Raw genomic sequence first — 26,294 nt, forward strand, 5'->3', positions numbered from 1 at the left:
ACTATGATTCATAAGTATTCAGAAGTAGGAATACAAAGTTGTTCAAGGAGGAGCTGATGTACTGCTTTTAGCTACAAAATTCCTTGTTCAAATCTCATCCACAACGTTTCTGAGGGGCATTTCCCACGGCTTAAAAATAGCACAATGGTTGCTGATTGAAAACGCTACTAATTTGCCATAACGCACGACGTCGTTAACGATCTGCAACAATCCTGAAACCGACCCGCCAAAAGCGCTTCGTTGTAGCGCTTTTAGGGGAATCCAGAAAACTGGATTCACCCTCCGGATAGCGATACACTCCTGCAACCAATCTGCAACAGTAGCGCTAAAGACCTGTGCGTTACCATTGTTGCGGGTTCTTCAAAGTCCCTCCTCCCGAGCCTGTCCTCCAAACTTCCGGCGAACTGTTCGCCATTTTTTTTTTCTCCGAGCGAGCGGGGATCTACGAGGCAACGGGACAGCGACTGGCTTTCAAGCACGATTACTTTCGGAAATTCTGCCCGGACACCACAAGAGTTTTTCACAAGCACAGTGGCACACACCGTCACGTTCCCAAAATTTGCCCAAAGCTTAAAACCCCGTCTACCATCGGCCAGTCCTAGCGGAGTCAACGTACAGGGGGCATTTTAAAAAATTTTCCTCTGAGCGTGCCAACGAACATTCGCCGCTCGCAGTCTCCTGCTTAGCTTAGAGGGGTTCAATAGACATGATTCGTGGTGATATCATGAGGGGCGGCTTATGTGTAGTGGGTCTTTGTGTGGTTCCCGGTGCGTGCTTGTGCTTGGGTGCGGACAACCCCTTCCATTGGCGGCTAGACCTCCGGCAAGCGGAGTTGCCGTCCCCCGTTCATTTTAAAAAATTTTCCTCTGAGCGTGCCAACGAACGGTCGCCGCTCGCAGTCTCCTGCTTAGCTTACAGGGGTTCAATAGACATGATTCGAGGTGATATCATGAGGGGCGGCTTATGTGTAGTGGGTCTTTGTGTGGTTCCCGGTGCGTGCTTGTGCTTGGGTGCGGACAACCCCTTCCATTGGCAGCTATACCTCCGGCAAGCGGAGTCGCCGTCCCCCGTTCATTTTAAAAAACATTCCTCTGAGCGTGCCAACGAACGTACGCCAGTAACATGTCATGTTTGGTTGATTTATGCTGTGGCTGGTGAATATTATTGGGGAACTGCCGAGTACTGCCGCACTTGCTCTCGGTTGAACACCGGCATGCGTTTGTGTAATGGCGGACATTTTCCTAAAATGGCTCCCGCTGCATGTTCAAACTGCTCTTCTCTCGTGTAAACGAATCAGCGCATGCGTTAAGTCAAACAACAAGGGCGCCAATCTGGCCATTAGGAGCAGATCCTGTTCCCGCGCGAGGAGTTTTGAACGTGACATGTGACCTAATGTGGCCAATGCGCGTGTCCCCTACTGCCCTCTACCAATCAGGAGCCGGCTAGTCCCTTTGTCTTTGTGTGCGGGAAGGTATATGATCCGTTGCACCCTGCACCTTCCACCACCATTTTGCTCAGCTACTAGCGAAAGCAACATGGAATCGTCTTCTCAAGCCTCGTCCGTCCCTGCAACCGGCCGTGGCCCAACTTGGAGGGACGCGGAGATCAGGGACCTGATCGGGATTTTCTCGGAGGAGAAAATCCAGGACGCGTTCCAGTCCTCCCACAGGAATAGGGAGGTATTCGAACAAGTGGCCATTAAGATGCGCGCCCTGGGCCACAACAGGACCGGCCTTGAATGCCGGTCGAAGACCAAGACAATGAGGGCAGAGTATATGCGTGCCGTGAACCATAATAAGGGTTCCGGCAACGAGAAGGTTACCTGCCCCTACTTCGAGGAGCAGCGCCAGCTGTACGGAGACGGGGAAGGATCCGGCAGGCCGAAGCGCGTCGGCCGGAGCCTTAAGGTGGTTCGGAAGCCGGCTGCCCCGGTCGAGGAACCACCCGCTGAGGAGGATCCCGGCGAGGGCACCTCGTCCAGCTTTCGCCCTCCACCCCCCGTCCAGCAACGAGCCGCGGAATCGGTAACGCTGGACCTCATCGCCATCGTTCCTGGGGAGCCAGAGGAGGCTCCTGAGCAAACGCCCCTTGCCTCCGGTAAGTGATTTTCTTTTTATTTTATATTTCCTTTTGAGCAAATGTGTGTTCTGACGTTTGGGCATCGTTTTCTCGTCAGTTCGTTGCAACGCATAAGATGGTAGGCTGCTTGCTGTGTTTACTATTTGAAACGGTTTTAATTTTATAATTTAATTTTAATTTTTAAAAGATTTTAAAAGATGGTAGGCTGTGGAGTGCTTGCTGTGTTTACTATTTGAAACGGTTTTAATTTTATAATTTAATTTTAATTTTTAAAAGATTTTAAAAGATGGTAGGCTGTGGAGTGCTTGCTGTGTTTACTATTTGAAACGGTTTTGATTTCATCATTTAATTTTAATTTTTAAAAGATTTTAAAAGATGGTTGGCTGTGGAGTGCTTGATGTGGTTAGTATTTGAAACGGTCATGTTTAACCAACAGCCCCAAAATATTTGCTGCATGCCTCGCCCATAGGCCTTCTGCAGTACTTTGGCTCACTACTTTGGGAGCTTGCTTTGTGGTTCATGGTGTATGCTTGCTCATTTTTCACTATTTTCTGCTCTTGTCCACAGAGACACAGTTGCCAGGGACGGGGCCCCTCGAGTCTCCAGCAGCACCTGACGTGGATAGTGATTCGGGGGCATCAACTAACATTGGTAAGTATTAGTTAAAATAGGGGGGGGGGGCTGTTTTAACTGCTTTGTGCTTTTCTGTTTGTGCAGGGCAGCAGCACTGCTAAGAGAAAGAAGAGAGTCCCTCTGCGTTGCTGGTGTAGGCTTTGAAGCTGGCTTTGCCACCCTTTGGTCCTAGATCTGTTTTTTTTCCTTTTTTTGCAGATTTCATACCCGGAACACAGGAGGAGGAACAGCCTGGGGTGCTTGGACCTCCTGCCCGGCGCAGGCGGATACAGATTCAAGATGGTGAGCGTGCATGACCTGTTCCTTTCGAGCCATAGCTGCAGGACAATGTCGCTAGGCACTAACCATGTGCTCCCTTTTAATTGTTGAGAGTCCTGCTGTGAAAGTAGGCAAAAGTAAAAGCACACCATGGGCAAACAAACAATAGCCATGTGCTCGCCGGGGATTGTTTAAATTCTTGGCAGGAAAACACGGGGACAAAAAAGAACACCATGTCCACCATGGTGTGTTTTGACTTTATTGATGTTACTAACAGTTTTGTTTCTCATTTTTTGCCAACAGAGGTTCTTTCAGATGAGGAGGAGGAACCACCCCTGGCTCCAGGCAGCCCACCACCTAGAGGTGCGCTCCCAGCAGAGGAGAGGCTTACGAGGGAACGCGGCAGGCTGAGGCGCGTCTCCGTCTTGACAAGCGTGGGAGAGAGGCTCCTTGAGCACTGCTATGAGGAGTCACGGCGTGCCGCTGCCGCTGACCAAGCCATGCTCACACTCATTGCCCAGGAGGGGAGAAAATTGAGGGCAGTCCTTAGAGAGACAAACCAAATCCTACGCGAAGGCGTGGAGGAGGTGCGACTGATAAGGAGACTCATGGAGAGGGCTGTAGTGGTCATGGAAAGGGCCTACCCTCCACAAATCGCCCCCGCCCCCCCACCACCACCCCCACCACCACCCACACCAACACCACCACTTCCAGCACCCACCCCACCGACTCCCTCTCAGAATGCCTCCACCCAAACACGAAGGAGGACTATTCTCGGAAAGAGAAAAATAAAACCAGCAGACAAGTACTCCCCCTCCTAGTTTTGCCCACTTTTTCTATTTCATGTTATCTGTGTTTTGTTGTTTGTTGAATAAAGTTTATATTTTTGACTCTGTCTCTGTGTACCCTACTGTAGAATCTGCAAGGCCGAAAGCGGCCTCTCTAGTGATTGTCTATATTGTGGTACTGCTGTGTGGGTTGGAGGTTGGAGGGGTGTTAGTTCAAGGAGTTTTAGGAGTGTGGTGTGGGGTTAAATATGTGCGAGTTTAAGAAGTCACACTGGAGTCTTGTTATAAAATTTGCAATAACATTTTATTTTAAAAAACATTTTAACAGGGGAAAAACATTAGGGAATGAAACTTGGAGCCCCACCAGCACCACCACCCCCCACCCCCCTGGAAAACCTATTTTTTTTAACAAAAGTATACATTTAACAGGGGAAAAACATTAGGGAATGAAACTTGGAGCCCCCCCCCCAACCCCTACCCCAAAACACAAACAGGAAACAAAACTCAGGTCCCACTGCTCCCCTGCCCAGCCCCTTCCATCTCCCTCACTCTCCTGCTCAACCTTCCCACGGACCCCCGGACTTTGCGGCGGAAGAGGTCCTCATCCTCCTTCTTCTTAACTGTGTGGGGAGGGAGAAAAAGTACACATTAGTGCCACACATATTTTCAAATTTCTTTAGTTTACATGCATACACTTTTAAGTGGCCTTAGCCACAGTGTGAGAAGAGTTGGGCAGTGGGGAACATAACCTACGTTCTTCCGCCTCCCTCTGTTGCCTTTGCTGCTCAATCTCCCCTTTCAGCTCTGCCACTTGAGCCTCCAGGGAAGTAACTCTGGCCTCCATCGCACGCAGCCTTGCCTCCACAGTTTCAGCTATAGGAATCAAACAAAGAATTTGATCACACTCCAAAAGGAAGCATCACATCAGGCTCCCATATGGCTCCATGGGGGTACACACACATGGGTCTCCCTCACAGACATAAAACTCTCACCTGCAGCCTGTCCCGAGGTGGAAGGTCCCTCTTCCTCCCCCTCCTCACGCTCAGGTGCTGTTGCCAGCTTGGATGGTGATTGTGTGGCTGGGCAAAGAAAAAGACAAATCATAATTAAAAGCACACAAAACAGAGATGAAACACAGCTGGTGGACACACCACAGTTAGAGTCTAAGCGCATAACCAAAGTGGTTCTACAGTACTGGCTGGCTAAGTCTGAGGGGGTTGACAGCATCTAAATACTTTCTCGAATTTCATTGGGGACAGTAGGGGAAAGAGGCAGCTAGTCATTCCATGCATGTTTAAGGGTAAAACACCAAAGTGGTTCTACAGTACTGGAGGGCTAAGTCAGAGGGGGTTGACAGCATCTAAATACTTTCTCGAATTTCATTGGGGACAGTAGGGGAAAGAGGCAGCTAGTCATTCCATGCATGTTTAAGGGCAAAACACAACGAGGGCAGCACTCACCCATATGCCTCCTCATGTCCAGGGGGGGCTTCCCAGCCTTCTCCCATATTTTTACCATCTGGTCGTGGAAGACCGTCCTCCCACTTGGCTGCGGGATCCCCCCCCACTGTTCCAGACTGTTTAGGAAGTCCAGCTTAAGGCGCTTGAATTTTGTCCGGACCTGCTCCCAGGTCCGGACGTAGCCCCTCTCCCTCAGCTTTGAAGCCAACACCAGGTAAGCACCCTTGGTGTGGCAGTGGGTGCTGGCCATAAGGCGGCCAACACTTTTCGATTGGAGCACAAGCTCCAGAAGTGCCTCAGCCTCGGCGCGCTGCCAGAAGGAGCCCTTCCGTGGCTTCGGCATCTTCGGAATGACGGTTAGGGAACGAACGTGCGTTGCTCCGATAGACCACCCCGTTTTTTAAATGTATCAAAGCTGCCCACCAATAAAATTATTCATTGGAACATAAGTGGATTGATCCTCCGGTTTGACAGGGGTCGCCAATACTTCCTGGCTACCCGCCTCCCCGAACTTTCCCCATTCAGCGCTTCCGTATTGTGTTTGTCAATTTCAGTTGGGAGTTAGCATTTAGGGCTGTCAAAGTGCTTTTGGACCAGAGAATCCCCGTTTTTTTGCTGGCAAAGTACACAAACCGCACAAGACAAGGTTAAACAAATAACACAAAACTTTATTCACCAACAAGAGAGTGGGAAAAACAATTAAACACGCCTCCTGTTTCTGTAGATGTGGGTGGCTATGGCGTCCCGAACCTTGCACCCCTCTGCATAGATTCTTCTTCTCCTTGCTTCAGGGATGTCTTGTGTGTCCTCAAGGACAACAGGATCAGGTTCATCCACAGGGAAGGGGATGTTATGTCCCTTGTCCTCGCATATGTTGTGCAAAATGACACACGCGATGATCAGCGGAGTCACATTGTCTATATGCACGTGTAGTCGGGACATCAGGCAACGGAACCGGGACTTCAAACGTCCAAAGGCACGCTCCACTACATTCCTTGCCCGGGAGTGAGTGAGGTTGTAGTGGCTATGCACGTCTGTCCTTGGCCGCTTGTAGGGAGTCATGAGCCAGCGTCGTATTGGGTAGGCTCCGTCCCCGAGCACCAACGGCGGCACACGCACGCCCTCAATGGTGGCGGTGGGGTTTCCTGGAACAAAGACCCCTTCGTCCATGGCTTTCCTGAGGTTGGATTCCCTGAAAACAAGGGCATCATGCCTCCTGCCACTCCACCCCACCTCGGCATCGATAAACCGGCCGGAGAAGTCCACTGTTCCTTGCAGGAGAACAGAGCAAAAGTCCTTCCTGTTCCCGTACTCTTTTATGCTTCCCCCGGGGGCACGGATAGGGATGTGGCTTCCATCGACGGCCGCAAAACAATGCGGGAATCCAAGCCTGGCAAACCCGTCCATACTCTGGAATAAGGGAAAGAAAAGAATATAAGCCATTGCATGTCAGCGTGGGGTGTATCGCGTCTTCGTTGCTGACCTGTCAAACAAGAAAAAAAATTTAAAGGGCAAAGGGGATAGAATGACACTCACCGCTCCAAGCCGGTCTCCGAGGCACACGACTTTGCTGAACAATTCCGCCTCCATGGCGAGGCAGAACTCCTTAAGGATATCGCCAACCGTAGTGACTCCGAGTCCGAATTGCTGGGCTACTGTCCGGAAGTACTGAGGGGTGGCCAAGTACCACAATGCGGCAGCCACCCTTTTTTCAACTGGAACGGGGCGCCGCATGCCAGTGACTTGCCTCTCCATGCGTCCACGTAGAGCCTCCACGAGTTCAAAAAATGTCCCCCTCGACATCCTGAAGTTGGCAATCCAGTGGTCATCATCCCAGCGAGTCCACACAAAATTCTCCCACCAGTCAGAGGATCGTTCGTCCACCCAGAACTGTCTGGGGAACCGGACCTCTGCCAGAGCTTGCCAGCGTTTCTTGGCCGCCATGGTTACCCTTACAGAACGTCTTCTGCTGCTGGTCAGCGTTCCGGGCACCCGTTCTCGGTACTCCGCGATAGCAGACGTCCGACGCGACAAGGCGGTATTCATGCGCTGGAGCACCGCGAGCATGTGAGCCAGCAATTGAAAAATAAGCCTCTCCATTGCAACGTTGACCTGTGCTGCGGGCAGTAGGCTACGCAAACAAAAGAGTGAGGCCGACCGCGTGTCTGCCCAGGTGCATATAAGCAGGTAACCTGTGGGCGTGTACTGTGGGCGGGGATTAACCAATCAAACATGTCAATGCATCTGGTTCCTAGAAAACAATAGAAAACACGTTCCAAGGGCGCCAATGATCGGACGATAACGCGTTGCTACGGGGTTTCCTGGGTTTTTTTAAAAAAAAGGGAACCCCGACAAGTTCGGCTTTAGGGTCGAGGTCAAAGGTGTGCCTGCAGTTTGATTGACGGGCACGGGAGGCCAGAAGCGCTAAAAAGGGACCTCCTTTGTAGCGATAAGACGGAGAACCGGAAGCCTGTGGGTTACGAAAGTGGCGAGAAGTGAAAGTGCCAAATTCCGCAAAAACCGCAGCTGTGCGTTACGGGCACGGCTAGTTACATTTCGCTACTTGAAGTAGCGCTTTCACAAACGGCAACCAAATAGCAACTTTGAGCTCTGTGCGAAATGGCCCTCAGCCTTCTCGGGCAAGCCACTATTCTCTCTCAGCCTAACTGAATGAAAGGAAGTTAAGAGTCCTGGCTTACCTTACAGGGCTTTATGAGATAACTTTGGATGCTAAAATCCGTAGTCAAAATACTAGGTATTTTTCATGCCATTATTATTTTGTTACGGTTCTGTGAAGACAAGCAGAAGGACCTGCAAAGACTTACAGGGAGAACAGAAGCTGCCAGCCTGCCCTTCTCACATCTTCTGCCTTTTCCCTGGGGCTTTTTGCACGCCTTCAAAATCGCACAATGGTTGCCAATTGAAAACGCTACTGATTTGCCATTATGCACAACGTCGTTGACAATCTGCCACACACCTGAAATCGATCCGCAAAAAGCGCTTCCTTGTAGCGCTTTCAGGGAAATCCCCAAAAGTGGATTCACCCTCCGGAAAGCGCTACACTCCTGCAACCAATCTGCAACACTAGCGGGAAAGTTCTGTGTGTTACCATTGTTGTGGTTTCTACAAAGTCCCTCCCCCTGGCTCTCTCCTCTGATCTTCCGGCGAAGCGATCGCCATTTTTTCAACCCAAGTTCAACCCACCAGCAAGCCTGTTTAGAGGCTTCCCCAAACTTCAGTCCCTCCCCAGAGCTGTTTAGTCACTAAGCACAAACAACAGAGAAGCCCGTTTGCTGATGTATTTTCCCTTTATTTTTTACACTGTTTTCGGCCGAAAATCGGGCCCATGAGGGGGGGGGGGATTTTTTTTTTCACTTGGGGGGAGCGTGGCAACGATGAAACAACAGCTCAAACACACCTGCTAGCTGATGGGTCTCTCCGTTGCAACGAATCAACACATATTCGTTGCAATGGGTGTGTTTTTTTTAAAAAAACAACCTTTCTTAAAGGGAAAGGGGCTGTTTGGGAGCATGCTAACGGCTGCCCATTGGCTGCTTGACGGCCAGGGGCGGGACGAGCTCGGCAATAGCGCTTCCTTTCTAGCGATTTTTGCTGAGACCGGAAGCTTGTGGGAAACGATAGAAACGCAACTGGATTCCACTACAAAGTCAGGTATGCATAATGACGAATTGCACTATTTTAAATGGTGATTTTTCGTTCAGCAAACAATTTGCTACAAGGATCCCGGTGCGGAAAGCCCCCCTGTTTCCTTGACTGCCTCTAGTCCAGTGGTTCTCAACCTGGGTGTCCCAAACCAAAGTGGGCTTGCCTGGCCCCTTCTGCAGGTTTGCCCAGGTTGGTGGCCACCGCAGCAGTAGCAGGTGGCGGTGGGTGGTGCCAGCGGTAGCAGGCGGCTGCAGGCAACGGGCGGCAGACAGTGGCAGAGCCATGGCAATGGCCGCCTCCACGCTGTCTCGATTGTTCTGCGCCTGCACGTTCTGCCCCCACGTGCCTGCACACATGTGTGCATCCTCGCACGCCGCCCCTACCACAGTTGGGGTCGCGGCAGTAAGAAGGTTGAGAACCACTGCTCTCATCCCCATGGCCCAGTTTTTTTTTCTCCTTCCCATTTCTACATCCCCTCATGACTTTCCTGCCTGACCTCTCTTTTCCCCACTAAGACCGTTCCCGCACTAGGAGACACTACCCTGTTTTAGCCTCACTTTGGATTTCCTCTGGATGCTGCAAGTTGACTCTACTGTTTCTGCATTTGGGTTTCCCACCTCTTAATTCCCAGGTTGAAATTTGTGATGTGCTTTCCACACTGAGTCTGAGGTGCCTCCCATCATGCTTTGCGCCCTTCCCCTTTTCAGAAACAGTGTGTTTCTGCAAAATGTTGCCTTTGTTTTCATTGTACCGATTGATCACATCCATCCATCCATCTATCTACTTTTTATTGGATTGATAGCCTGCCAATCTCAGATTGCCTCCCCCGCACTCTTGATCGCCTCTCCCGCTTCCTCCCCCCAATTGTTCTGAATGTAATTAAAAAAATAAAACCCTGGGGTATAACGTTATAACATTATAACACTGCTGAGCAAGACTGCAAGAATGCTTTTTTTTTTTTTAGAAATAGCATTGTAAAGCAATCACCCCCTTATAAAAAGGCAGATTTTTTTTTCGGAAAGGAGGGAGAAGGGGAGGGAGGACAATAACAAGGAAAGGGGCGATTCCAAACGATTCAAAATGGCAGGTGCAGGGAAAAACCTGATTACATGCATTTCTGTGCTGGGCAGCCTAAAGTGCATTAGACCTCGCTTGAAAAGATGTAATCTGGTTTTCTGGGGATTCCTCTGCTGCAGGGCAAGTGAGGGGGCAATATGGGACTGTGCCTGAAGAAGCAAATATTAGTGCGGAAACAGACAAAAATGATGACCCTTTTAAAATGCCAGTCCGAATGATATCACTAGTGCGGAAACAGTGCCAAAGTAGCCATTTTGGGTTAGAAAAGGTGCCTTGGACCATTCAGAATGGACTAGATCTTTGTCCAAGCAACTGAAATACTGGCAGGTCTGCTGGGGCTGGTGGTGTAGGAAAAGGCAACATGTGTGGCTTATACCCTTTATTGTTTCCCTGGCCTGCAACAATCACCAGCCATGTCCAAAGTGAACCTTGAAGATGCTGGCAGCACAGGTGGGTATGGTGGCCAGGTCTCTTGTTATAGTGCAAATCTGGAAGTGACATCCTCCCATCAGTGCATGACTCTTGGATTCTACCCAAACTCTGTGGTTAAGACATAGATTTCTAGAGGAATCCTAGAGAAATGAACTTCTGTAATCATGTCATGGCACAAGTGACAATGTGGCACTGCTGCAACTCCTGTGTGCATGTCCCTACTCCCTAAATCTCCCACTGGTTGCCAGCACTCAGGTGATAACCCCAGCAGCTGGACTTAGCTTGTGCCAGATATGCCTGGCCAAATATAGCCCTCATCTTCACAGCACACCAACAGTTCTGCTGGTGGATGCTGCATTTTTTCAGCACCGGGGCCAGAAAGATTTCCTGCCACATCTTAGATTTTTTCCAAAAAATGGTTAGACATACAGCGGGCAGTCTTAATAATACTTTCCTTAGTAAGTCCCACTAAATCAGTAGTTCTCAACCTTCCTAATGCTGCGAGCCTTTAATACAGTTCCTCATGTTGTGGTGACCCCCAACCATAAAATTATGCAAGTGTTTTGTCACAGAAATTAAACCAAAACTGACTAATGGCGTGAAGATCCATTGTTCATGATTGTATATAAATCCTTCCCCCCCCCCGGGGGTTTCTCAGTTCAGTTCTGCCTCTTGTCCCACCATGCTGATCTTGCTCTTTTCCACTGTTCCAGGCAGACGAACTCTCTACCTCAATCTACCCCGCAAGGCTGTTGTGTGGATGGTGCCCCCCCTCAGCCAAGCTGCTTGCCCTGCTGTGACCCCTGTGAAAGGGTCATTCGACCCTGACCCCCAGGTTGAGAACCACTGCACTAAATAGACCCGAGGAGGATTCTGAACAGGCCTAATAGGAGTTGTTATGAGGATAAAATAGGGACGGAAGAATTGCTTATGCTGCTATGATTTCATACTGAAGAAAGGGCAAGATGAAAAAAATGTGACGGAAGGGAATCTAATTAGCGTGCCCTTTGCATTAGGAAGCCTCCAGACGATGACCCGATAGCATCGACCTAGATGTGGCTGGTATTCATACCTCGCCTAATTATTAATCCAGTCTTCATAGACCTGCACTGTGCCGCTTTCCCCTCTTAACTCCCCTTGCTTCACTGCTTCTGTTTTTTTCAAGAAAGAATATTATCCTTAATGTATTCCTCTTTGACTTCTGGAAACTCTTTGTCATGACCTGAACTACTCTGAATTACTACCTGTACCGTCTGCCATCCGCAGTGCCAAGTCCCTTGCCTCTCTCTGTCCCCACCATTCACGCACATCTGCGCACTCCTTGCTCCCAGCTAGCAGAAACAGTTTGCCGTGGAGGAAACCACAACAGAAAGGGATGGAAGGACGCAGACACGGCAATGCACAAGCTACAGCGCCAAGAGGGAAAGAAAGTTCAATTTTACATTTGTTTGGAGGAGCTGATGCTGAGTGTTGGGTTTTTTTTCTTCTCCCCCTGACAGATCAACACCAACTCATTCTAAAATTGCGAGATGTTTCCTAGTGGCTAATAGAGGCTCCGTCGTCTTTTTCAGATACAGCCAGTTGGAAATTTTTCAGACGAAAAGTTTTCCCCAATGGAAACAGGATGTGGGGCAGAAGCCAAGAACGCTCACGAGTTTCAAAGTGGGATTGGATGACTAGACAGCCCAGGCCTGCAGTAGTTAAGAAGACTGAGGAAGGGAAAGTAAGGAGAAGGCAGATCGAAACCAATGCCAGTCTGCAATTATTAGGGTTAGGAACATGCAGGGTGGAGATGCCTCTGGATTTGGGAGAGCATGACGAGGACAAGGAGTGGGTAGAGTTCTTGTCCATCTGGAAAGAAGCTTCCCTGTTGGGGGTCTCTGGAAGGGGATGAGCTGTCAGTCTGAATTTGCCTTGTTGTTCTTCGTGTACACCCTTCCCCATAATCCAGTTTCCTTGCCTTTGAGTTAGCCCAGATGGTAGACAGCAGATCTAATTGAATATACACGTTTGGCCTATATGTCCCTTCAGCTATTCCTGTCTCTGTGGCCAGGTTATTATATAGTTGTTATATGGCTTCCAGTGAGATACAGATACCAAGTGTAGATCCTCTGAAATAATTCAGACTAAATTATTGAGAGTCATAATTGCAGTAGTTTTGCTTTGAAAAGTGGATTTAATTTCTCTGGGAGCTCGTGCATGGATACACAGGATCAATTTCTGTCTGAAGCTTGTTTTCTGCCCAGTGGGTCTTATACCTTTTAGCAGTAACAGACACCTATATTTATTATTTTATTTCTTAGATGCAATGTTAGGCATGAACCGACTATGGAAGAGTAAGGATATCAGCCTTAATACAAAGTGCTGGCTAGTCAATGCCGTTGTCTTCCCCATAAGAACCTATGGATGCAAAAGCTGGACCTTGAAGAAGGAAGACAGGAGGAGAATAGATGCCTTCGAATTATGGTGCTGGAGACGAATGCTGCGAATACCATGGACAGCCAAAGTTACCAACAAGATAGTTTTAGAGAGGAGCAAACCAACTATGTCGTTAGAAGGGAAGATATTACGGCTAAAGCTCACTTACTTTGGACACATCATGCGATCAAACTCACTAGAAAAATAATGAATGCTCAGCATGGTCAACGGCAAAAGGAAACGTGGTCGCCAAAGGATCTGCTGGCTCGACACGATCAAAGCCGATACAGGGATGACCATGAACCAACTAAAAGAAGCAGTCAGAGACAGGGGCACATGGCAAAGATTTTCCTATAGAATCGCCAAGGGTCGGACACGACTGAACGGATTTATTATCATCGTTTATTAGATTTACATACTACCCTTCCTCGTGGTTCAGGGGGGTTTGCATAGAATATAGGGATAAGTACAGTGAAATTCAATAGCATCAAGTAGAACACAATAGTAACAGTGGTTTCAAAAACTAGTGATAATAATTCCGGTAAAATTTCCATAACAGTTCCGATACTAAAGATGACAGCATTAATCTGTCCACTATGGTCCCATAAACCGTCCGGTTTGGGATTCAGTTCATGGGGAGGGGTTTCTGGGGGCCCAGTAGATGTTGTTGGTTTGGTTGACCTCAACTAAATGCCTGGCGGAAGAGCTCCATTTTGCAGGCCCTGCGGAACTGCAGTAGCTCAGATAGGACCCTGATCTCTTTCAGACCAAATGAGAAAAGGACCCTTACTGAGAAATTACAATTCATTCATAGTAGGCCCATTGATGAACAAGGACTGTTGAGCAAGAATTTATCATATATTCTGCAAGGGAAGATATTGTCTCACTAACATTTTAGAGTTCTTTGAGGGGGTGAACAAACATGTGGACAAGGGTGACCCAGTAGATGATGGTAACAGGCTTCCAGAAATCTTTTCACAAAATTCCTCATCAAAGGCTCCTGAATAAACTCAGCAGTCATTGGATAAGAAGACAAGTCCTCTTGTGGATTAAAAACTGGTTAAATAATAGGAGAGTATAAATGGACAGTTTTCACAGTTTGTTGGTCTTAAAGGTGCCATTGGGCTCAAATTTTACCCCGTGAAGTAGCTGAGGCTCAGAACTACTCTGTGAGAACAGCTCTAAGAAAACTTTGACTAGCCCAAGGTCGCCCAGCTGGTTGCTGGTTCTCCAGATTAGAAAACACTGCTCTTAACCACTACACCACACTGGCTCTTGGATGGAATGCTATGCCTGGGGCAGTGATGCTGTGTATTCTTGGTGTTTGTGGGGCAACAGAGGGAGAGCTTGTGGAGTTCTGGCCCAGCTGTGGACCTCCTTATATCACCTGTGATACAGGGGGTTTGACTGGGTGCGCCATTGGTCTGATCCAACATGGGTTCTAGTACGTTCTCTTATGTTTTTATAGCATCATTGGGGCTAGCAGCAGGATCCAGGGAAGGAAAAATAAGCACCATACACATTGGGGCATTCATTCTTTGGTGATCACCCAGAGATGCTAAGAAGTGAAAATGTAGTACCTCAGGAGGTACATCAGAATAACACTCAGGTGTTGTAAAAACTATTTTCCTTTGACAGCCGTACTAACATAGAGAACAGCCAATAGGCAGGCCTCATACAGCTGACCAATTTCTCCACAGAGTTCCTTGAGGCTGAAGAGGAGGGTGTACTGGACGAGTCTGAAAATACACCCTTGTGCTGAATGAAAGAGAGGGCATAGGCTGGTGTACTGCATATTCCCCACTAAACAATTATTTTAACAATAAACAGTGAAATAACTGTCTCAGGGAACTGGACAAAAACTCTGGGGCAAATCCTAAAGAAAGAGGTTTGAGTCAGCACTTACATGGTGCTCAAACCTCTCAAGTTAACAGGTATTTGACAAATGCTGTTTAAAAATATAAATAGAGCCCAATAAAATGCAAATTATGGGCTTTTGTAGCCTCAATTAGCCTAAGGGTTGTTGAGAAGTGAGAATTTAATCCTTCAACTTCCCGTTGTTTTGCTCTTAGAATCCAGGCTCCCAGCTTTGTTGTTAACATCTTTAAGGGAAATGGCATGTTTTAAAAATTCATATCCTTTCTTCTTCAAAATACTAATAGTAGAGAAGAGAGGGTCCCCCCCCCCTTCAAATCTCTATTTCCTTTCCCTGCATGGACCAGAAATAGGAGGGAAGCTACACAAGCCTGCAGCTTGAATTTGACGAATGGAACAAAACGTATGGTATTTGTCTTATTTGTTTGGGCCCAAAATATATTGTTCCACATCCACAAGAGTTGTGACAACTGTCTGATGTTATCTGCAAGGGTGCTGCTTAGACTTTTCAGAATGCCCAGCAGAAATGTATATATTAGAAGAAAAAGAAGAAGAGTTGGTTCTTATATGCCGCTTTTCTCTACCAGAAGGAGTCTTACATTTGACTTCCCTTTCCTCTCCCCACAACAGACACTGTGTGAGGGAGGTGAGGCTGAGAGAGCCCTGATATTACTGCTCCATCAGAACAGCTTTCTCAGTGCTGTGGCAAGCCAAAGGTCGCCCAACTGGCTGCATGTGGAGGAGTGGGGAATCAAACCCAGCTTGCCAAATTAGAAGTCCACATTCCTGACCACTACACCAAGCCGGCTATGATGGGATTTCAGCTGTCTTCTAAAACTGCTTTGGTTGTATGTGTAATGCAGGTTGGCAGCCCTGTAAGGTGGCCACTGAAAAGCCTCTTGGGCTTTGACAAGGCCTGACTTCTCCCTGCAGCTTATCTGCTTAAAAGGTTGGCATGGCAGTTAAAAGGATGGACTAGAAAATCTCAGGTTCACATCCTTACTGTACCATAAAGCTTATTAGATAACCTTGGCTTTGGCCTAGCACAACCTTGGCTTTGGCCTCATAGGCTTGTTGTGAGCTCCTTGAAAGAAGAGGGGGCCTAAAAGTGTGAGAAAGGTAATAACATCCTTGCTGTAATCCTGGCTGTTAGAAGAACATTACCTGGTGTTTACATAGCAAGTACAAGGGCTAGCTAGGGTTACCAATTCTGGGTTAGAAAATTCCTGGAGAATTGGAGTGTGGAGCTTGGGGAAGGCAGGACATCGGGAAGAGCCTCTGTGGAGTAAAATGCCATAGAATCCACCCTCCAAACCACCCTCTGTAATCCATTTCCTCTGTAATCTTGAAATCAGTTGTAATTCTGGACAATCTCCTGGTTGTGAAGCCAGGAGTTACTGTTAATTTCTCATTGCTTTCTGTGGTGCTGGGGGGGTGTGGGCATCAAAGAAGAGTTTCATTTGAGTCTCCCATGGAATGTTTTCATTGCCAGAGTTCTGCTTGGCAGCGATGAGATCATTTTCAATGAATGCAGAGACCCTGAGCCTTCCCAATGCGTATTCACTGTCCACATATCTAAGGTTTTAGGGGGTAAGCCCTAAAGGATGGAAGGCACAGTTTTCATAGGGCAAGCTCGAATCTGAGCACCGGCTCTCGTAGGAATTAATTAATTAATTAGAGTCAGTCTTTCCCATCTGAGCTGTCAAAATGATTAAGTTTTCGAGGGTTTGATGCTAGAATTTGACAGAGCTATAGACTGAATGTTACTCTGTGTGTGTATGTGTGTGTGTGTGTGTGTGTGAGAGAGAGAGAGAGAGAGAGAGAAGAGCAGAGCAAAGAAGAAAAGAGAGGAGAAGTGAAGTGAAGAGAAGGCGATCTTTGTGTGGTCTTGCAGGCATATGGTCATGTTTAGAAAAATTGCAGCAGTTGTTAAAAAGATCAAAAATGTTTAGGGCAACATAGATTCTGGCTGCATCCCCACCTCACTTTTCTTTTGCATTTTTAAAGACCTGGACGAAACCTGATGACCAATATGTCTGAACCACAGAGGTACAGTCCCTGCCCAGCCCAGACAGACAGAAAGGAGTAAAGTAATACAGATCTTGAGGGAATGAGCCTTGGAACTGGATCTGTTGGCTCCTGTGCAAACCCCCACCCAAAGACTTGGAGGACGAAAGAGGCCTCTGTTTTTATAAATTGTTTGTTTGCATTAGCTGCTTCGGATCCAGCATTGTTCTAGGATCTGGGGATTTTTTTTTTCATGGCAAGCCACAAACCAAAACAAAACCCAGCAGTGCTACTTGCAAGAATCTTTGATCTGAATTGGAGCCAAAGGGCATTAGGATGTGCGTTTTGTTAGTGTTGCTTGTTGTGAAGTGTGACTCCAGCATTATCCCACCATATTTAGTAAGTGGAAGGTCCCTGATGTTATGATTCTATGCAGACCACAATTTCAGGCTAAAACAATGAAGAAAATTGATTCAACAAAGAGAATGGATTCATTTGAAATGCGGTGTTGGAGGAGAGTTTTACAGATACTGTGTACTGACCAAAAGACAAGTTAAGTGGTTTCTAGATAAAATCAAACCTGAACTGTCCCTAGAAGTGAAAATGATCAAACTGAGGCTGACTTTGGCCATATCATAAAAAGACAAGAGTCAACAAAGTTTGAATCCTGGGGCGCCTTTAAGACCAACAAAGTTTTATTCAAGGTGTAAATTTTCATGTGCACAAGCAAACACAGTGAAATGGAAATTACCAGTCCACACATATAGGCAGAGGGTAAGCAATATATTAGTGTACAGCCTAATGAAGATGTTTTAACGGATTCAAGGACCATACAGGAATAACAAGCTAAGTTTATAAGGTTATCATTTGGTTGGGTTTCGTTTTGGAGGAAACATAGTGAAGGAAAGAAATGAGCAAAGACCGGAGATGAACAGACAGATGCATCCTAAATTGCGGAATGTTGAGAGTAATTCTGAGTAAGATTCTGGCAATCCATCTTCTCTCAGGCATGGAGGCATCTTTACTGCATCTTCTTCTTTGAAATGGAGTGATTGGATGTGTAGAGAAGTCCCCTGTCCCCAGGCCAGAGAAATCCATTCTAATCTCCCATTCCAGATTACATTACAATCTACTATTCATTTCTATTCAATGGCCCTTCTGGGGGATTAGTAGGAACGCAGATATAAAGGCTGAAGGAAGTTATCATATGTAGTGACATAAGAAATCAATATCCCAGTTGAGTCCTGGGGATTCCATTGATTTGAGCATTGCAATAACTTGCAACTCAGCAATTTCCCTTTCTGGTCTGTACTTGAAGTTCCTTTGTAATAAAGCAGCTGCTTTGAGGTCACCCACTGAATGTCCAGAAAGGTTGTTCTACAGATTTCTGAGTCATAATTCTTGATGTCAATTTCTGACCTGTTTGCCCTCTGTAGAGAACAAAGGGACATTGTTGGCATTTAATGGCACATAGAGTGTTGGAAGATGAGCATGTGAATTAGCCTGAAATGCTACAGATGAGTTGATTGTGTTATCTGTGAGTATGTGGCAGCAAAGTTGGCATCTGGATATATTGCAAGCTCTGGTACCAATGTCCATGTTCAACATGGTGAGGGTAAGGAACTGGGGCCAAGGGACCAAGCCCTATGAAGATAGGTTGAGGGACTTGGGAATGTTCAGCCTGGAGAAAAGGAGGTTGAGAGGGGACATGATAGCCCTCTTTACGTATTTGAAAGGTTGTCACTTGGAGGAGGGCAGGATGCTGTTTCCGTTGGCTGCAGAGGAGAGGACGCGCAGTAATGGGTTTAAGCTACAAGTATAACGATATAGGCTAGATATCGGGGGGGGGGGGAAATTCACAGTCAGAGTAGTTCAGCAGTGGAATAGGCTGCCTAAGGAGGTGGTGAGCTCCCCCTCACTGGCAGTCTTCAAGCAAAGGTTGGATACACACTTTTCTTGGATGCTTTAGGATGCTTTGGGCTGATCCTGCGTTGAGCAGGGGGTTGGACTAGATGACTTGTATGGTCCCTTTTAGCTCTATGATTCCGTGATTTTGTGATTCTGTTTGAGATTGGGGGACTGTCTGTGGGCAAGAATAGATTTGCCGCCCAGTACTTGTGAAAGAGAACTGCCATTGTCCTGTCGAGGTTGTAAGTTGCTGGTGATGCACTAAACTGTTTTGAGCAGAGAGCTCTATGTGACCACTGGTGGTGTTCTGGCATTTCTTTGGGGCTTGTCTTGCAACAGGTTTTTTCTGAGTATCATTCTGTCTTTGTTAATCTGTTTTTTGATTTCCAATTGAGTTCCAAGAAGGGTTGTTGTAGCTCCCTCAGGTGAGAATCTCTGGCTGTAAGATTGGATTAAGAAAAGCTGAAGGTCCAGGAAAAAGGGAAGATGCAACCTGAGATGGATCGACTCAATCAAGGAAGCTGCTGTGAGACTCTTTTGGGTAGAGAAAAGCGGCATATAAGAATCACCTTCTTCTTCTTCTTCTTCTTCTGCAATGGTAACAGTGGCCTCAAAACACCTGGTCCATCATATGCATTGACAAGAAAGAGACACGCACACCAGCTTTCTCTTTACTACTGGGGCAATCTATTCTTTCTGCAAAAGCTTGTTGTCTCAGTGCAAAGACCCAATGATGCATTAACATTTTTTTTTTATCTGTTTGGCTCCTGCCTCTGTTTGTGCAATGAGAAGGAAATGGTCGAGTTTAAAGTGCCGCTTCTCAAAGCCCACTTTTTCCATCTGTGCAAACAACAAGGCCTCTTTAATTGCCCCTGCCCACATGTGCAACATTTACCTAAAGGTTGAACAGGATGGTCCTTTTTCTGTTGAGGCTGACTCAGGCCCATAAATCAACCCCACCCACTCTTGGTGTGTATATACGAAGCTGACTGCAAGCCCAGACCCAAGACAATTTGGTGGACTCTGGCTTTTTCGTACTGCCGCAAGAGATGGAGAACAAATTTGTTCCTTTGGATATTGGCTTTCCTGGGCAAGGGGGCAGGGGTGTGAGAGGATCAAAGAGGATAAACCTGTAGACTGTGTAGGGTTCTCTACATTGAAAATCTGTAGATCTGTGGTTCTCAACCTTGGGGTCCTGACCCCAATTGGGGTTGCCTAGCCCCTTCCACGGGGTTGCCAGGTTGGTGGCTGCGGCGGGGGCGGGCAGCAGCCGAGCCATGGCACAGGCCGCCACCATGCCACCTCCAGATTGTTACACGGATGCCCACGCATGCACGCTGCCCCTGCTGCCACCACAGTTGGGTTTGCGGCATTACAGCAGTTGAGAATTGCTGCTGTAGATGGCTGCGTAAGGTTGGGAAGTACTTGGAGACTTAGTGGGTGTGGTTGAGAGTGGGTGGAAGTTGGGGTGGGGAGGGACCTCAGTGGAGTATGAGGCTATGGAGTCCACCCTCCCAAGCAGCCCTTTTCTCCAGAAGAACTGATTTCTTTAGTCTGGAGATGATCTATAATTCCAGGGGAACCCCAGGTCCCCCCTAGGGACTGGCATCCCTATCCCAGGCTGTGCCTGGGCTGGGGTGTGTGTGATCTTTTGTGATCCTTATATGCTCTGTTTCTGAGCTTGTTAAATCTGTGGGTTTGGAGGAACATGGACACTGGAAGTGATTTGGCTCTTTATTAGGATTCCAGCATGGAACAGAAAGACCGATTATGCATGTGGCTGGCTGCTGCATGCCAGCACCAGTTCCTGGCAGTGGGACAGCATGCCCTGCCTGCTGCTTCCCATGTACACAAGGGGAAAGAAATCCCCCAGCACACATGGTCCACCCTGCACACAATTCTGGAGCAGGAAGGATCTGCTGTGCCTTGCAGCAGTGGCAACAACAGAGGAGAGTGGGGGGGGGCATGGAAGGTGAAATACAGGAAGGTGAAATAGCAGCATGCCACTATCCCACCATCATGGGGTGTGTAGAAACACCCCATTTGCCTCTGCAGCACCACAAAGCCAAATGTGGCATTTTGTGTTCCTGTGGGGACACTGTAGGTGGGGGGAGAAGTTGGGCTGCGAAGACCCAGCTCTTCCCATATGCACAGGCCTGGCCCAGCTGGGCCTCTAATGGCTGCAGCGGCAAGAAAGGGAACATGGAAAAATCAGCATTCCAGGGTCAGCAAGCCAGGGTCAGAGGGGGCCCCCGGATAGCACAGGTTCATGCATAAGCAGGGAATAGCACCCTTGACATGCAGGCGGCAGCCCGCTCTTCCCTGCCCATGCATAATCGGTCAAAGAGAGCAAGAACTGAAATGAAAACCCACCGAAAGTCCCAACATACATACACACCAAACACAATAGAACTTTCCTGCCAGTGTGCGCTATTGGTCAGTTTCACTTTAAACTGACTGGAAGTTGCAGTGAGTCCAACTGTGGACTGGCCAATGAACTGTCCCGGATTTCGATCCTGCCTCAGACCTAAGCTCGGCCTTAGGCCAGCCTACAGATACAACAGAGCTCATTACGTCTTTCTATATACAGGCATTTTCCACATGGATGTTTTGCTCTGCTTTTGCTTCTAAATGGAGATCCTTTATTTTTAAACATCTGTATTACATCATCCTGTGATGGTCCACTGTCCAGGTTTTCCCCTGCTTTGCTCTGATCTCTCCCCAAGTTTTCTGGCAGCAGTTGCTTTTGAAAGAACAGCACAAGCATGTTTGCCCAATGGATGGGAAGGTTCACATTTTCAAAGGTCTGACCCCATCAAGGCCATTTTGCTTTCATTAGCCACACAGCTGCTATTCCCCCTGCTACGTCGCCATGTTTTGAAAGCTTATAAAAGAAAAATAACTGGATACCTTAGGGGTGGAGCTGGGAGTGGGTCGGATTTGAGGCCATGAGTCCACCCTCCTAAACAGCCATTTTCTCCAGGGGAACTGATCTCTGTTGCCTGGAGATGAGCTATAATTCCAGGGGATCCCCAGATTCCAGCTGGGGACTGGCATCCCAACCATGGTGAGCCACTTCCAGTTATTAGATTAATAATTTAGAGCAGCCTTGATGGATCAAGAACATAGAGAGCCAGTTTGGTGTAGTGGTTAGGAGTGCAGACTTCTAATCTGGCATGCCAGGTTCGATTCTGCACTCCCCCACATGCAACCAGCTGGGTGACCTTCGGCTCGCCAAGATGCTAATAAAGCTGTTCTGACCAAGCAGTAATAGCAGGGCTCTTTCAGCCTCATCCACCCCACAGGGTGCCGTTGTGGGGAGAGGAAAGTGAAGGTGACTGTAAGCCGCTTTGAGCCTCCTTCGGGTAGAGAAAAGCGGCATATAAGAACCAACTCTTCTTCTTCTTCTTCTTCTTCTTCTTCTTCTTCTTCTTCTTCTTCTTCTTCTTCTTCTTCTTCTTCTTCTTCTTCTTCTTCTTCTTCTTCTTCTTCTAGTGGGTCCAAGGCAGCTTCATGTGTTTGCGTGTAAATCGCAATTCATTTGAGCCCCAGGCCCTATTTCCACTGGCCTGAGATGTACAAAGACTTGTCTTGTGAGCATGTGGACACTGCCTTTATCCACGTCTGTAAATTCCAGTTGGTCCACACACTTCTAAAGATGAGAAGAAGGCCTTCCAGTTCACATGGTGTGTCGTTTCCAAGCATGGATGAGTCACCCCACATTTTGAGAAAGAAAAAAGGAAAGAAAACAATAAGCAGTGAATGCCTCCCCTCCCCACCTCTCCGTTCCCACCCACAGAACACAGAGGAACAAATAGGCCTGTTACAGAAAACTGATTTCAAAGCCCATTGAAATGAGACTTCTAACCCCCTGGCGTTGCAAAGAGCAACCTGTTGACAGCCGCCTCAGCAGCGATGCAGATAAAATCAGAAAGCGAACACATCCGATTACAAAGGAAATCCCTGAATTGAAAAGCTTGTTCTTGTAAGCTGAAGCTCTGGTAGGGAGAACAGTTTCTATTTGCCTGCATTTTGCTGACCTGGGCTTCGCTCCCATTTTGTTATCTTGAGCTTTATTAATTTGTGCAAGGAGGACCTAGACGGCATTAGGGGCTGTTGCTAGATGGTAACCAGTGCAGCATAGGGATTTTGGCATTCTACATAAGCGCTGGAGGGATAACAGCATGCAGTACGACCCGAGGCGCAATAGAGATGCCTGAAAATGAACCCCAAAAGTAGGGGGCCACGTTGGTCCCCCTACCAAAAAGCAAAACCAAAAGCAGTATTTTTTATTAAGAACAAGCAAAATCATGCAACACAGTATGCAGGCTTTTGAAATCAAGAACTCTTTACCAGGCTGGATGATTTGTAAAAATCGGAGGAGTCCTTGATAAAGGGCTGCCAACCTCCAGGTGGGACCTGGAGTTCTCCAAGAATTACAATTGAACTCCAGCCTGCAGAGTCCCCCTGGAGAAAATGGTAGTTTTGGAAGGTGGACTCTGCGGCATCATACCCCTGCTGAGCTTGTGCCCATCCCACCAACTCTACTCTTCCCAAAGCTCAACTCGCAAATCTATAAGAATTTCCCAATCTAGAGCTGGCAACTGCGGCATCCTACCACATTCTCTACCCCGCCCTTTATATGCTGCTTTTCTCTACCAGAAGGAGTCTCAAAGCAGCTTACAATTCTTAAGGGCTAATCTTCAGCATCCTGGGTAACATGCTGACCTTTGTGGGCACAAGGTATAACTAATTTCAGAGGGGGTTCCCAGAGCCCCTAGTATAGGCAAGGCTTCCCCACTGACAGGCCCCACTGCCCAGCTGCCAGTCAACTAGCTGGTGGGGAAAACTCACCCTGAAAAAGAGGGAGGCTCTGTTAAGTTGCAATGATGTGCCCTTGTCCCATATAACCTGGAAGGAACATTGTAACTTCCAGGAAGTCAGGGAGACACTCTGGCCCTTTCCACATTTGTAATTTGCCAGTATGTTCTCACAGCATTGAATTCTGGATGCAGATCCCAAATTTGCACCTGGCATTCTACATTTGTGGTGTTCTCCAGCATTGGCCAGGAGTGCTCGCATTTTGCACTTCTGTCAGAAGAGTGGGCGTTCCCACCTCCCATCTTGCCTCCCCCTTTTTCTTTGAAAGCATGTGCAATAATGCAATTGCATCCTAAGACAATCAAAACAGGAAAGTGCCCCTCTTTTTCACACACCCCCAAGCTTGTTCTTGCATCTCCTAGCCGCTGGGGGAAAGGGTGAGCGGGCAGCATAGGGTTGCCAGCCCTGGCTAGAGATTTTGGGGGCAGCATGTGGTGAGGGCAAGGTTTGGGGAAGGAAGGGATTTCAGTAGGGTACAATGCCATAGAGTCCACCCTCTACGGCATCCATTTTCTCCAGGGGAATTGATCTCTTTTGTCTGGAGATCAACTGGTTTTAATTATATGCCCTTTTATATCTATAATCTATGCATTTTAATCTTAATCAGCAGGGGTCACTGCTGAAGAGTAATTAATTACACTTTGTGATATTAGTATTAGTAGACCCCTACAAAAGAGGCTCTTTGCTCTCCAGCCAGACCACCTGTTTCACCAGCGGCCTAGCTAGCCAGGAGAGGTCCTCTGAACATGCACAGGCTACTTTTTTAACTGCTGAGTAGGCACAGCTCATCTCCCCTAACTAAGACTAGAAGACAATATTTCTAAATCAAGGAATATTATTTCTGTGTATTTCCAGGCGTTTTCCATATTAAGTAATGGATGATTCTGACACATTGATCTACAAGTGACAGTCAATTTGAGCAGATGTTAAAACCTTTTAGTATTAAATTTCCCTGGGGTTTCCTCATCCAGCTTCTGATGGAGGCAGAATCAGTGGTCCATCTGCCTGATTCCATAATCTAGTGACGTCTTCTGTGGTCATGTACAACTAAGCAGTTATCATTCTGCCCAGCAGAAGGCAGCAGTGAGCTCTTTGTCAAAACTATTCCAACAGCTGTTCTGAAAAGAAAACTTACTATAGTAAATAATTTTTTTAAGTGGAACTTTTGCAGGGTAAGTTTGGAGAATAATCCATGTTTGTGTAAAAAAAAAAGTCTTCACAGAAACACGGTATTTTATACACTACCTTAAGGGGGACACGGGGATCCCAACCAACAGGTGCAGCCCTCTAATGGCTGCAGTCTTTCCTCCAGGGTCAGGGACAGAGCGTGGCACTAGGGGAGAGAACCTCCCAGTGGAATGTCCTGATGTGCATGGTTCTGCAGGGAGCCATTCTCTCTCTGATGGTTAACATCTATATGAACCCCTTCGCCCAGTTAGTCCAGAGTCTTGAGCTGGGGTGACGACACCCCTGCTATTTCTCTTGATGGATAGCCATCTGTCTACACCCCCAGGTGTCTGTCTAGGCCCTCATGTAGATTGGCTCAACTGGATTCAGCTGTATTTAAATCCAGTTAAGACAGAGGTCCTCTGGCCGAGTTGACATGCCCCAGGTGAGTCCAGTCGATGGAGTCCAGTTGACAGCTTCAGCTACCGTCAGGAGTCTGGGAGTGACCCTGGATACTTCCTTATCTATGGAGGCCCTGGTCACGAATGTTGCCCACCAGGCTTTCTGCCATCTTTGCCAGGCACGAAAAGGTAATTTTCAAGCTGGCAATGGCAAAAACTTTATTCAAATAACAGAATGAGTTCCTAGGTCCAATTAGCCTCATTTTCGTTTTACTTCATCTGTGAATTTATTATTATAGTGCAGTATTTCTTAATTGGTTTTTCCAAGGATACTAACAAAGTTAGTCTTCAACACACTACCTTATATTTAAAGACATATATCTGGGGTCTGCTAGTATCAAAGGTCCACCAAGGTAACCATCCTAGGGAATCTTATCAGTGAGAAAATGTTGTTCAAGATCCCCAGCCCCAAAGAAGTGAAACTGGCCTCAACCAGGGCCAGGCCTTTTCAGCTCTGGCCCTGCCCTGGTGGAACACACTGCTTAGTGAAAGCAGGGCCTTGCAGAACAGTTTTCCACAGGGCCTGCAAGATGGAGCTGTTCTACCTGGCTTATTGTTTTAAAATGTTAACCACCCTGAAGCAACAGAGATGAGGCAGTATAGAAATAAAATATTAAATGAATCTTTTTTTTTTTTAGTATTTTAAATGTTTAAATTGTATTTGTATAGCTCTTGTATCTTCGAATGATATGATCTACCCTGAATCCTCAGGAAATGTAGAATACAAAGACAAAAAAAGTGTTGGATTTTATGCCCCGCTTTTCACTACCCAAAGGAGTCTCAAAGCTGTGAGGTACCCTGTGAGGTAGGTAAGGCTGAGACAGTTCTGAGAGAATTGTGACTGATCCAAGGTTACTCAGCTGAGAGCAGGGAATCAAACCCAGTTCTCCAGATTAGAGGTTGCTGATCTTAACCACTACCCCAAGCTGGCTTCCCTTGAATCAGGTGGCCTTGAATCAGACTCATTCTCTCTCAGTCTAGCTGCTTCACAGAGTTGTTGTGGAAACAAAATAGGGGTGGGGTGGTATCTGAAGAGACCCATCATGCTTACTAAATTAAATACCTCCTGTGGATTTATTCAGTAAAAGAATGTTTGATCAAATGTGGCACCTATTTGTGACTCTTCTCCCTCTCACTGGAATATGTATAAATTAAATAGGTCAAAGTTAACTTGAACATCGTTA

At 47.3% G+C, this 26,294-nt stretch overlaps 2 protein-coding genes across 2 annotated transcripts in view; one reads left to right on the plus strand and one right to left on the minus strand.

Annotated features, from left to right (window-relative positions):
• The first annotated feature begins 631 nt into the window (after positions 1 to 631).
• LOC143837563 (uncharacterized) lies at positions 632 to 4,196 on the plus strand. The gene is made up of 4 exons (XM_077337548.1): positions 632 to 2,097; positions 2,647 to 2,730; positions 2,911 to 2,994; positions 3,274 to 4,196. The coding sequence occupies exons 1-4, from the start codon at positions 1,476 to 1,478 to the stop codon at positions 3,789 to 3,791; spliced, it is 1,308 nt and encodes a 435-aa protein (XP_077193663.1). The 5' UTR covers positions 632 to 1,475; the 3' UTR covers positions 3,792 to 4,196.
• A 28-nt stretch (positions 4,197 to 4,224) lies between these two features.
• The window catches only part of LOC143837566 (uncharacterized), a 92,151-nt gene continuing 70,081 nt past the window's right edge, over positions 4,225 to 26,294 (minus strand). The window contains exons 2-3 of the mRNA XM_077337551.1: positions 4,751 to 4,837; positions 4,225 to 4,631 (exon numbers count right to left, since the gene is read on the minus strand). Coding sequence (XP_077193666.1) covers positions 4,456 to 4,631; positions 4,751 to 4,837 — 263 coding nt within the window. The 3' untranslated portion in view covers positions 4,225 to 4,455. The remainder of the gene's footprint in view (positions 4,632 to 4,750; positions 4,838 to 26,294) is intronic.

Source organism: Paroedura picta, chromosome 5, assembly GCF_049243985.1.
Source record: "Paroedura picta isolate Pp20150507F chromosome 5, Ppicta_v3.0, whole genome shotgun sequence".
Taxonomy (NCBI): Eukaryota; Metazoa; Chordata; class Lepidosauria; order Squamata; family Gekkonidae; genus Paroedura; species Paroedura picta.

What these genes read in the sequence shown, in the direction of transcription:
- LOC143837563 (XM_077337548.1), top strand. Translation starts at nt 1,476, where the DNA reads ATGATCCGTTGCACCCTGCACCTTCCACCACCATTTTGCTCAGCTACT. An exon ending in GGGGGCATCAACTAACATTG is followed by an intron (nt 2,731 to 2,910) that starts GTAAGTATTAGT and finishes CTTTTTTTGCAG; the next exon opens with ATTTCATACCCGGAACACAG. An exon ending in GCGGATACAGATTCAAGATG is followed by an intron (nt 2,995 to 3,273) that starts GTGAGCGTGCAT and finishes TTTTGCCAACAG; the next exon opens with AGGTTCTTTCAGATGAGGAG.